General features: G+C 38.2%; 1 protein-coding gene across 1 annotated transcript; it reads right to left on the bottom strand.

The window, feature by feature from the left end:
• Positions 1–7,093: 7,093 nt before the first annotated feature.
• LOC124040680 (growth/differentiation factor 15-like) lies at positions 7,094–8,157 on the bottom strand. The gene is made up of 2 exons (XM_046357755.1): positions 8,154–8,157; positions 7,094–7,887 (listed from the first exon to the last, which is right to left on the bottom strand). The coding sequence occupies exons 1-2, from the start codon at positions 8,155–8,157 to the stop codon at positions 7,094–7,096; spliced, it is 798 nt and encodes a 265-aa protein (XP_046213711.1).
• Positions 8,158–13,054: the final 4,897 nt, after the last annotated feature.

Here is a 13,054-nt window from a genome sequence, read left to right as displayed (position 1 = left end):
GAAATGGCTTAATATACGTAATTCCCAAACATTCTAAAAGAAATGGAAAAAGTGGAAATTACCATATCTAAGTAGTGGTGTAAAGTACTAAAGTAAAAATACTTTCATGTACTACTGAAGTAGTTTCTTTCCTTTCTTTGCTATTTATATTTTTGATAACTATTACTTCACTACATTCCTAAATAAAAGGTTGTACTTTTTACTCCATACAGTTTCCCTGACACCCAAAAGTACTTGATACATTTTAAATGCTTAGCAGGACAGGGAAATTGTCCAATTCACGCACTTATCAAGAGAACATCCCTGGTTTTCCCTACTACCTTATCTGGCGGATTCACTAAACACAAATGCTTTGTTTGTAAATTATGTCTGAGTGTTGGAGTGTGCCCCAGGCCCCAAGAGAATTGTGCCGTCTGGTTTGCTTAATATAAGGAATTTGAAATGATTTATACTTTTAATTTTACTTTTGATACTTAAGTACATTTTAGCAATTAAATGTTATTTTCATACATAAGTATATTTAAAACCAAATACTTTTAGACTTTTACACAAGTACTACTGGTTGACTTTCACTTTTACTTGAGTCATTTTCTATTAAGGTATCTGTATTGTCTGTATGATAATTGGGTATTTTTTCCACCACTGTATCTAAGTGGTCGCTTGTCAGATTTTTTTATATTTTTAAGTGCCATATTCCTCCTGGGGGTGGAAATGAACAAATTTTAATAAGATTTAATGTTGCTAAAATGCTGTCAGTTCCACTTTAAATGCAACAATGTTTCACATACAAGTTATTTTCGAAGAGATGGTTAACAACAGCTAGCGTGCTGCAATAAAAAACCCAGTTCCATTCACCAGATGATGATAACTTGAAACTGAACTTCTTGTTGAAAGTTATTCTTGAAAAGGGAGAAGCTAACAAATTAGAACCAATATCCTCTTTGATAACACCTGCTGCAGCCGCTGCAATCTAGCCTACAAGCTACCAGCTAGAGATCAAGAAGGCAGAAGTTCCCATACGTTTTTATAAAAATGGTCCCTTCCATTTAAGTCTAAATATGATTGGATGATTCCACTGTCACCCCAAAATGTTGCCCTTATACAGTTGAATGGCAGATGCCTTTATTTAGCTTCTGATGGCCTAGCCAATGGCTGAATTAGTGAACTCGATTTATCTCCCCAGAGACCAGCAAAGAAAAATCCTGATTGGATTTTTTTCCTCTTCAGTGTTAACCCTTTAATTTCCAACAAAAACTGAAGAGATTAAATCAGAACATCATTGAAAATATTATTATTATTATTATTTTATAAATCACAAGCCCTTCTCTGAAGGCATCGAAGGCCCATTGTTCCCCACTGTGTTTGAGTTAGTAATATTTTGTAGAGTGGCTCTATTTTCCCCTCAGCATGCATTTTTATTGCTGTTCTGAATATCTAAAGAATCAATGTGTTTTTCTGAAATATGAACACAGAAATACTGGATATTTTGAACTCTTATTATGGTGGTGATTTGATAAAATTACAATCATGGTCTTGAATTGGACTCGATTTGCTCTGGTCTTGGTCTCGAATCAGTCTCGCTTTAGGTTGTCTTAAACACAACACTGAGCTTGCCATTTAAACAATTAATTGTGGAGTTTTTGTGACATGCTACAGGCTGGCAGGAGCACTCAGCATTTCAACAACATGCCTATACAGTTTGCATTTAGGTTGTATAAATGAAATTGTAAAAAATAATTACTTGGAATTAAATAGTAATGAAACGAAAAATGCCTTAATAATTTAAAAAAAAACCTGTAGCTCAGTTGGTAGAGCATGGCGCTTGTAACGCCAGGGTAGTGGGTTCGATTCCCGGGACCACCCATACGTAGAATGTATGCACACATGACTGTAAGTCGCTTTGGATAAAAGCGTCTGCTAAATGGCATATATTATTATTATATTATTATTATGAATTTGGCCAGTATCATGCAGTGAGCTATGCATGCCTGGTTTGTTAATTTAGCTTATCCGATTCTAAAACAGTTTCCAAACTGCATATCTAAGGCTCTGGTCTGTCCTAGGAGTGAGGGGAAACGGTAGGCATGTTCTCTGCTATCCACGTTATATTTTTATTATTATTGTGGGTATAGGAGAGGATTACTTGTTTTTTCCCAAGCGCTCAGGGAGGGTCAGGTAAAAATATATATTACTGATGGGAGGGTCATCCATTTTCCTTTCAGAGAGGTCAGATTTTCTCCAGGTATCCCTCATCATAAATAATGTACAGCCACATAGAGAGTTACTGATGGCTTTGATTTCAGCTTCTCCTTTCTCATAAAATAGAAAGAGAAAAAAAATAGAAATAGAAAAAAAAGACAGGGAGATGCCCTTTTGGAATCTGATGAGGTTATCAAATAGTGTGAAGTGAAGTCATCTGTTGAGCGGACTGGTGATGGGTTGTCTGGGGATGAGCAATAAATAACATTTCTCCTGCACTGAGAGAATGCATATTGTGATGCTGGATTAATGAAATTACGTTTGGTCATTGGGGACGAAGAGAAGCTAGTCAGTGTGATTGTTCAAACATGATGTCTCGCAAAAACATTGAAAATGAGGATGTGATACTCAAACTGAAGAAATGGCCCAAAAACATTCAGATTGAGTCTCCCTGTGTGTTGGAAAAGTTCCAGCAGTGATCTTTGTGTGAGTAGTATAGTGTTTCATTGATGTTTTAAAGGAGACACGTAGAAAGGAAGCAAAAATCCCTTTGACCTACAATACCAGTCAAAAGTTTGGACACACCTACTCATTCAAGTGTTTTTCTTCATTTTTTAAAACTATTTCTACATTGTAGAATAATAGTGAAGACATCGAAACTATGAAATAACACATGGAATCATGTAGTAACCCAAAAATATATTTGAGTTTCTTCGAAATAGCCACCCTTTGCCTTGACAGCTTTGCACACTCTTGACATTCTCTCAACCAGCTTCACCTGGAATGCTTTTCCAACAATCTTGAAGGAGTTCCCACATATGCTGAACATTTGTTGGCTGCTTTTCCTTCACTCTGCGTTCCAACTCATCCTAAACCATCTCCATTTGGTTGAGGTCGGGGGATTGTGGAGACCAGGTCATCTGATGCAGCACTCCCTCATTCTCCTTCTTGGTCAAATAGACCTTACAAAGCCTGGAGGTGTGTTGGGTCATTGTCCTGTTGAAAAACAAATGATAGTCCCACTGATCGCAAACCAGACACCTCCTCCATGCTTCATAGTGGGAACCACACATGCAGAGAGCATTCGTTCACCTACTCTTCGTCTCAGAAAGACACAGACCAAAGGACAGATTTCCACCGGTCTAATATCGATTCCTTGTGTTTCTCTTCTTCTTATTGGTGTCCTTTAGTAGTGGTTTCTTTGCAGCAATTCGACCATGAAGGCCTGATTCACGCAGCCTCCTCTGAACAGTTGATGTTTAGATGTGTCTGTTACTTGAACTCTGTGAAGCATTTATTTGGGCTGCAATCTGAGATGCAGTTATTCTAATTAACTTATCCTCTGCAGCAGAGGTAACTCTGGGTCTTCCATTCCTGTGGCGGTCCTCATGAGAGCCAGTTTCATCATAGCGCTTAATGGTTTTTGCGATTGCACTTGAAGAAACTTTCAAGGTTCTTGAACTTTTCCCGGATTGACTGACCTTCATGTCTTAAAGTAACGATGGACTGTTGTTTCTCTTTGCCTATTTGACCTGTTCTTGCCATAATATTGACTTGATCTTTTACCAAATAGGGCTATCCTTTTAATACCCACTCTACCATGTCACAACACAACTGATTGGCTGAAACACATTAAGAAGGAAATAAATGTCCACAAATTAACTTTTAACAAGGCACACCTGCTAATTGTATTCCAGGTGACAACCTCATGAAGCTGGTTTAGAGGATGCCAAAAGTGTGCAAAGCTGTCATCAAGGCAAATGGATGCTACTTTGAAGAATCTCAAACATAAAATATATTTTGATTTAACACTTTTGTTACTTCAGGATTCGATGTGTTAATTCATAGTTTTGATGTCTTTACTATTATTCTACAATGTAGAAAATAGTACAAATAAAGAAAAACCATTGAATGAGAAGGTGTGTCCAAACTTTTGACTGGTACTGTAGTTTGTGATGGGATACCTTTCAGATTTATCACGCCACAGTGAGTACATCTGAAAGAGAGTGGATGTTAAAAACAGCTCAATTTCAAAGCCCGTTATAACACTGCCTCCTGAATAACCGCACTCAATATCCAACGCCACCCACCCAAGTTTGCACAATGATGAAGACTGATTCAGATTTTCATTCCCTGCAAATTGTATACATTGGGTGGTAACAAGACCTTTCAAAACGTAAGATTGAGGGTGTTAATATCAGGTCTTGGCTGTGGAGAAATAGAGGATGGACTTTTAGTAAGTATGAACAAAGAACTTGGGGAGTTTCCTGGTGTACATTAGCTGTACTTCTACCAAATGAAGACGGCAATGTTTGTCAATATTTGTATATGTCCGGAGATTGATGTCTTACTTATATTAAATTTCCCGGACACTTGATATGTCACACCCCTCATCAATCTACTGAAGTAATGGACATGTGACATCAGTACATAGTACTGTATGCCATTGGTGGTCAGTGACGTTTAAGATGAGGGAGGACACTTTTTTTAATGAGCATAGCCTTATTTCTATTACAGCATATTGGATGAGTGTCATTGATATTCCATTCACCCAGCTCAATATTACATCGATAGGTTTAGGCTACTTCATGATACTCACATTTTCCATATGCCTATCATGAGGTTTCTAAAACCTAGCCTATGAATGAAAGTTTATAACGTAGGTCGAGAGAAAAGGTGACAGACAGTGACATATTCAATACCACCTTGCACACATTTACCTGCATCTAGGGTGTAATCATTAATCCAACAGTTGCAAATGAGAGTCTCTATTGTACAAATTCAGGTATGTTTATCCCCATTTAATTCTGTTTGCTTCCATTTGTGAAAAGTTTTTCAACTGAATCGGCGGAATGAATACACCCCTGATCACAGCATGATAATTTTGCTTGTTGTAGTATTCTTTCTCAGATCTACGCAGTCTCCTCTCACCTTTTCCCTTCGTTGTGGATTTCAGTGCACAACACATCAGCTGTCTGTAACCAGGTGAAAAAGCCTTTCCAAGCCAAACCTTCATATCATAACCACTAATCGCTACACACAGCCTACATCGTTAATGCCAGCTAGCTAACATAGCATCCCTTTCTGTTTGAGCCGGATGTTTGATTAGGCTAAACTAGCTAGCTACATTCTCTAGCCAAGAGAAAGTGAAAGTGAAAACAAAATATGAAATATAGCTAGCTAGTTCTCTCTCTCCCTCACTTGCTTCTCCTTCATTTATAAATAAATACATTTGTTCAAAACTCTTTACATATTGTATTTCTCTCTCTTTGAGTCAACTACTCATCACATTTTATGCACTGTAGTGCTAGCTAGCTGTAGCTTATGCTTTAAGCACTATATTAGAGCTCTCATATGTTGGAGGATGTCCTCAGGAAGTTGTCACAATTACTGTGTGAGTCTATGGAAGTGGGTGAGAACCATGAGCCTCTTAGGTTTTGTATTGAAGTCAATGTACCCAGAGGACGGAAACTAGCTGTCACTATGGCGCTACCCTATAGAGTGCTGTTGAGGCTACTGTAGACATTGCAAAACAGTGTTTTAATCAATTATTTGGTGACGTGAATATTTAGTATAGTTTTATCTAAAATAGACAACTTTTTTCATGTTTGGCTATTTTATTTTTATGAAATTCACTGAGGAGGATGGTCCTCCCCTCCCTCCTCTGAGGAGCCTCCAATGCTGTATGCTTCCCAAAATATGTTTATGCTTTAGAATACACAATTTGAAATTATATCAGTATATAAAATATTTGAATAAACATACGCAAATACACATTTATACTGTATTTGTAAATGTTTATATTCATATCTGTGTATACATACACTGTAAAATGTATTTTGAAATGGGCTATCCTCTTTGACTTTCATATCAAAATCTCTCACAATTTACAAAATAGGCCTTTTACACACCAAAATGTTGGGTTATATCCCAAAACAATTGTGTTATACAGTGGGGCAAAAAAGTATTAGTCAGCCACCAATTGTGCAAGTTTTCCCACTTAAAAAGATGAGAGAGGTCTGTAATTTTCATCATAGGTACACTTCAACTATGACATACATCCTGGTCCCTGTCATGCAAAATCAAATACTTAATTTCTCCCGCAGGTCATTCAGTCTTTGGTCAAAGCCACTGTATAAATGGTTCAAAGCGACAGATGCAAGATATTGGCTATCATATCTTTTACGTCTTTCACGGCACACCCTAACTTTTGAAATATTATCTAGATGGTTTTCCGTAAAGCACAATCATTTCAAGTTATTTTACTGTTGCTAAGGAATTAAACACATGGGTTAAACATAATTTGTGAGTAAAAAATAAAGTTTTGTTGCATTCATGCACAACAATCCAACATAAACCGTAGGTGTAATATCCACACTACAGTAACAGTTTTTTCTGGACAAACTTCCAAAATTTGGAAATAATACTGTACATAGTATTACATTAAATCAAATACATATTTACAGTACAGTGATGTAAGGATCAAGCTAAATAGTGTAACGTTGAAAACGAACACTACAAAACAATACAAATATGTTTTAGACCCTGTTAAATAAATTACAATAAATAATATAATTTTGTACATAGTCTTGGAAGAATAGGATATTATGGGCCACATGAGACTAACAAAGTATATCTTCCAAATAAAATAGTACATTTCAGTCATCGCTCCACAGTAACTTCTCTCAAAATCCATAAGTGATGGATAATGTTGGGTATTTGTGTTTGCTTAGCTGTTGAAAAGAACATTAGTAATGTCACTAATTGAGCATGACAAATGTTCTTTTCTTACGTCCTTTGAAAACATTATCCATTCTATTTCAATATGTAGCACTAAAGGAAAAGGTTTGTTCTGACTCTTTTTTTGTCCTTGCCTGGGCTTGCCCTGAAGGACTCAAGTACAGTGGCATTTGCTGACAATCAAGTCATTGAAGGGAGTGAGCTTCAACTTTCCCCAACTGTCATAGTGCATGAGGATCACAGGCTCGTAGGCTGCCGGCACACAACAGGGGTGAGGTGTTGCTCCCTTGTTGATGTGGTGAAGACGAGACTTTGCCTGCGCGTGCATGCTGGCTGGCTTGTAGTTGTGTGGACAGGAGCCGTCAAAGAAATGCATGTTGTAACCAGTGGGGGCCACGACCCAGTCTGACCAGCCAATCTCCTTGAAGGACACATTGATGGATTTTCGGCAGCAGCTACCGTCTTCGTCACAGTTGTCCTCTTTGTTGGAGCGAGTCTGTCTTCTTCTGCCTGCTGATCTAGGTTCTACAAGGTCTACCTCCAGGACCATCTGAGGGGTCCTCTTGGGATCAGTTCCCTCTTCTAAGGCCAGTTCTACTTCCACAACCAGAGAGTGGCCGTCCGACCTCCCACTCCAGTTACCAACCACAGTTCTGATGTCCAAAGTCAAATCACCAGTTCTTGCAGCGACCGTCTGAACAAGGGTCTCTGTGTGAATCAATAGAGAAGAGTTCAGTGGTTTCGTCTCATAGATCTTTACATGAACCTCATCCCTAATTGTGGGCTCGGCAGCTTTAGAGCCATCCAACAGCTGTCTGTAGAGCTTCAGCTCAGCCCGGGCCAAAGTGAGCTCCTTCCTGATGTGTCGGTTCTTGTGAAATACAGCTCTGTACCAAAGCATATCTGATGGATGTTCCTCATCAATCAAAAGCACTTTGAGAGGCTCCACTGAAAGAGGTGAAAAGAGGGTTGTTACACAAATGCTCAAGTACTTAGAATTACTGTCATGGCTTGAATAGGTTGTGCTTTTAAGAGTTGTAACAGATGTGCCTTTTCAAAAAAAGAAAACGATGTCAAACGATTTAAAAGCTTTGGAGAAGAGGTACTTACTATCAAGCCTTTGCTCAGACCAAATGTTAATGGTAGGCTTTTGTTGGAGTGCACACAAAAATGAACCCCTTTAAGACAAAATTGTTCCTCAGAGCATGACTCACTCATTCTCACAACATATGGTTTCAGAAAACACTCACAGGTACATTACGATTAATTTTTAAAAGTGTTTGAATGCTTTTTGTTAGTTTTGTCATAAAAGCGAATTTGAATTCTTCTCGAAGACGCAAATGTGGGAGAATGTTTCGGTACACAGGTACACACTTATCCTCTGCAGCAGAGGTAACTCTGGGTCTTCCTTTCCTGTGGCGGTCCTCATGAAAGCCAGTTTCATCATAGCACTTGATGGTTTTGTGACTGCACTTGAAGAAACGTTCAAAGTTCTTGACATTCATATCTTAAAGTAATGATGGACTTTTGTTTCTGTTTGCTTATTTGAACTGTTCTTGCCATAATTTGGACTTGGTCTTTTATCAATATAGGGCTATCTACTGTATACCACCCCTACCTTGTCACAACACAACTGATTGGTTCAAACGCATTAAGAAGGAATGAAATTTCACAAGTGTACTTTTAACAAGCACACCTGTTAATTGTAATGCATTCCAGGTGGCTACCTCGTGAAGCTGGTTGAGAGAATGCCAAGAGTGTGCAAAGCTGTCATCAAGGCAAAGGGTGGCTACCTTGAAGAATCTCAAATTTAAAATAGGTTTTGATTTGTTTAACAATTTTTTGGTTACTACTTGATTCTATATGTGTTATTTCATTGTTTTTATGTCTTCACTATTATTCTACAATGTAGAAAATAGTACAAATAAAGAAAAACCCTGGAATGAGTAGTTGTGTTCAAACTTTTGACTGGTACTGTATATATCTCATGTTCTATGAGCTGGGAAACCATGGTTTGTCTAGTAGTTCTTTAAAGAAATCATATTAATTATATCTGAAAAACATTTAAGCTCTTGCTGTGTCGATGGATTCCAATGGATTGTTTCCATATACAATATATTACCGTATTGATACAACTAATATTGTCCATCAAATAATCTGTATTATCTTTATGATCCCTGAGAACCAAAGGCATTGTAAATCATTTAGAATAGTTTTAGCCTATACTCACGCATCATTTGTCAAGTAAATTACGTACACTACTGTATATCCTTTAATCATTCATTATAGTGGATGGATCTGTGGAGAGGGTTCTACATGGAAGCCAAAAGGGTTCTTCCTGGAACCAAAAGGGTTCTTCAAAGGGTTCTTCTATGGGGTTAGCCGAATAACTCTTTTAGGTTCTAGTTAGCACTTTTTTTTCTAACAGTCACTGACATGATGACATAGTCATGTGCTCTGTGAATTCCACCTTGGGGCTAAAAGTGTGTGAAAGGTGACCAAGTAAGAATCATCGGCAGACAGACAGTGACATAACATTTCTCATGACAGGCTATTGAGTAATCATTTTACATTACATCAGCCTTAAGCCCACTACCAGTATTACAAAGGAAATGTTATATTTTTGAGACTGGATGGCAAACTGCAACTATTTAATCACCTGTGAACCGATGACAGAGTGCTGCCTCTCCCAATCACAAGCACATTCTGGATTCCGCAAGTGATAGTGATGTATAGCCTATCGGGGTTCATTCGAATTAGGGGCAGTCAATTCAGGAAGTGATTAGAATAAAAAATTCAGAAATGTAAAACCTTTGAAATAAATAGCTTCTACTTTTCAGTTTATTGAGAAGTCATTGAAAATAAATGCCCTTTTTCAGATTATTAATGATTAATTGTCATTTTTGTTTACTTCCTGAATTGACTGCCTTTAATTGGCATTGATCCCAACCCTGTCACATATATGGGTGACCACTCATTCTTCACTTAATTTTCAATGTCATCTAACTAACGGAATGGGTGGACATTTGGGCATGCTCTTTTCAAGAGTTGGTATATGTATTTAGAAGGTGTATTGTTGAGTAGCTTGAATTGTTTTTTATAAGAACATATCAGTATTTAACAATTGTTTTAGAACTATTATTTCTAGTTTTGTACTTTTTGTTCATGGCATAACTATAATTGTATAGCAATAATTTTATACAATGTAGCAATGTCAATGCAGGTATGACAAGCAAAGATGTCACTTTGGGTCAATTCTATTTAATTGAACTTTCAATTACAATTCAATTAAGTTTTCAATTCATGAATAATTCATTATTACATTTCTTAAATATCTACAATCTGAATAGGTTTGAACCATAGTCATCCATAAGAAACATAAGCGCTAGCGAGCATTCTCTTCCCAAATATCTCACCCATTTGCCCCCTCTGAAATGTGTTTCATTAGGAAGGACCTGAGTTTTGCTGACAATGTGACCTTACCTGGAAAAACTCTGAGCCCTACTTAGATAACATTCAACTTCATACAGATTTAGGATCTTAATTTGATCATCCTATTGCAGGAAAACTGTAACGCAATGCTGGGAAACTGTACCGCAATGCAGGAAATGTAAGACTTATAGTGTATTTGACACTTAAAAAGGCTTCTGAAATTTGTCATTTTCACTTACGAAAAATATATCAACCCCTACAAAAATGAATTATAATTATAATCCACATTTCCTGTTGCTGCACGATTATTTGCCTGATGTAGCAAACTGCCTCGAATTAAAATCCTACATTTGTATAAATTGACCCCATGGCATCTTTCGTTTAAATGAGTCATTCATTTCCTATGAAGATGTGAGATGGATTTCTGTTGGACTGCATGGTTTGCTTCACGCTCCATTCACAAACAGTCTGATGTTTACGTGTGTACACTGTGTGGTGTCCCATCAGGAGACAGAGTGTAAACATAGATACACACACACACACACACACACACACACACACACACACACACACACACACACACACACACACACACACACACACACACACACACACACACACACACACACACACACACACACACACACACACACACACACACACACACACACACACACACACACACACACACACACACACACACACACACACACAATGTGAAAGGATCTTCAGGGCAGATTGTCAAGGAGGCAGAGTGAGGATGGAGCTTCCAGTGAGGGAGCCTAACAGGACATACTGTAGAACGGCTGCATGTCTCCCTCTAATGGCACTGAGAATATATTGCATTCTATTGTGGCAATCTGTAGTAGAAACATTAACAATATGTCTGACATCCCTGCCCGTTTCAGAAAAAACTGTGGGATGGGGCTGGAGAAATGTAACCACTCAAATTCATGGATATAGTTTTAACCATGATTTGAGGCTATATAGTGTTTGTTTGTATTTACTTTAACAAACATTGGAGTAAAACAAGATTATATTTCGGGTTCTGATGGAGTACGACAGTTGAACGAAGCATATCTACAAGTTATATTCTTCAAGCGTCAATGGGTACATCATACAGTATCATTCATTAGTTTTAAAAAAGGTATGAAGAAACTGCTGATTGCCCCTTTAAGCAGATATGCTCTGGGTAAAAATGTCCTTACACACAGATCTAGAATCTGGCACAAATCCTAACTAGAACCATTAGCGGAGAAAATGCCAATCTGGGCCTGGATCAGTGTTTAGGGACATTTATTTTGTAGTTGCTATTGATAACATGTAAAGGCCTACATACAAAAATCATGACAGTGTATAAGATTGAATGTGTCCTCTGTAGATGTATAGAAAGAAAAATGTGGATATTTTTAAGACAGACTATAGCTGGGCTACATTCATTTGTAATCAAAAGTATTTCATTGTGCTTAGGAATGATTTAAACTTAGCAGATCTGTAGCAAACTGGAGCAAGTTTCCTTTTGGTACTACATGTCCTTGTTGACTCCCCACATCCCAGAACAGTACATGCATCTGGTTGAATCCTGTTGGGCAACTGGATGTACTTTCAATTTGCTCTGTTGCTATCAAATCAAATCAAATGTTATTTGTCACATACACATGGTTAGCAGATGTTAATGCGAGTGTAGCGAAATGCTTGTGCTTCTAGTTCCGATGATCCAGTGATAACCAACAAGTAATCTAACTAACAATTCCAAAACTACTGTCTTATACACAGTGTAAGGGGATAAAGAATATGTACATAAGGATATATGAATGAGTGATGGTACAGAGCAGCATACAGTAGATGGTATCAAGTACAGTATATACATATGAGATGAGTATGTAGACAAAGTAAACAAATTGGAATAGTTAAAGTGGCTAGTGATACATGTATTACATAAGGATGCAGTCGATGATGTAGAGTACAGTATATACGTATGCATATGAGATGAATAATGTAGGGTAAGTAACATTATATAAGGTAGCATTGTTTAAAGTGGCTCGTGATATATTTACATAATTTCCCATCAATTCCCATTATTAAAGTGGCTGGAGTTGGGTCAGTGTCAATGACAGTGTGTTGGCAGCAGCCACTCAATGTTAGTGGTGGCTGTTTAACAGTCTGATGGCCTTGAGATAGAAGCTGTTTTTCAGTCTCTCGGTCCCAGCTTTGATGCACCTGTACTGACCTCGCCTTCTGGATGATAGCGGGGTGAACAGGCAGTGGCTCGGGTGGTTGATGTCCTTGATGATCTTTATGGCCTTCCTGTAACATCGGGTGGTGTAGGTGTCCTGGAGGGCAGGTAGTTTGCCCCCGGTGATGCGTTGTGCAGACCTCACTACCCTCTGGAGAGCCTTACGGTTGAGGGCGGAGCAGTTGCCGTACCAGGCGGTGATACAGCCCGCCAGAATGCTCTCGATTGTGCATCTGTAAAAGTTTGTGAGTGCTTTTGGTGACAAGCCGAATTTCTTCAGCCTCCTGAGGTTGAAGAGGCGCTGCTGCGCCTTCTTCACGACGCTGTCAGTGTGAGTGGACCAATTCAGTTTGTCTGTGATGTGTATGCCGAGGAACTTAACTTGCTACCCTCTCCACTACTGTTCCATCGATGTGGATAGGGGGGTGTTCCCTCTGCTGTTTCCTG

This window comes from Oncorhynchus gorbuscha, linkage group LG08, assembly GCF_021184085.1.
Source record: "Oncorhynchus gorbuscha isolate QuinsamMale2020 ecotype Even-year linkage group LG08, OgorEven_v1.0, whole genome shotgun sequence".
Lineage (NCBI taxonomy): Eukaryota > Metazoa > Chordata > Actinopteri > Salmoniformes > Salmonidae > Oncorhynchus > Oncorhynchus gorbuscha.
This window is presented reverse-complemented; position numbering and strand designations above follow the sequence as displayed.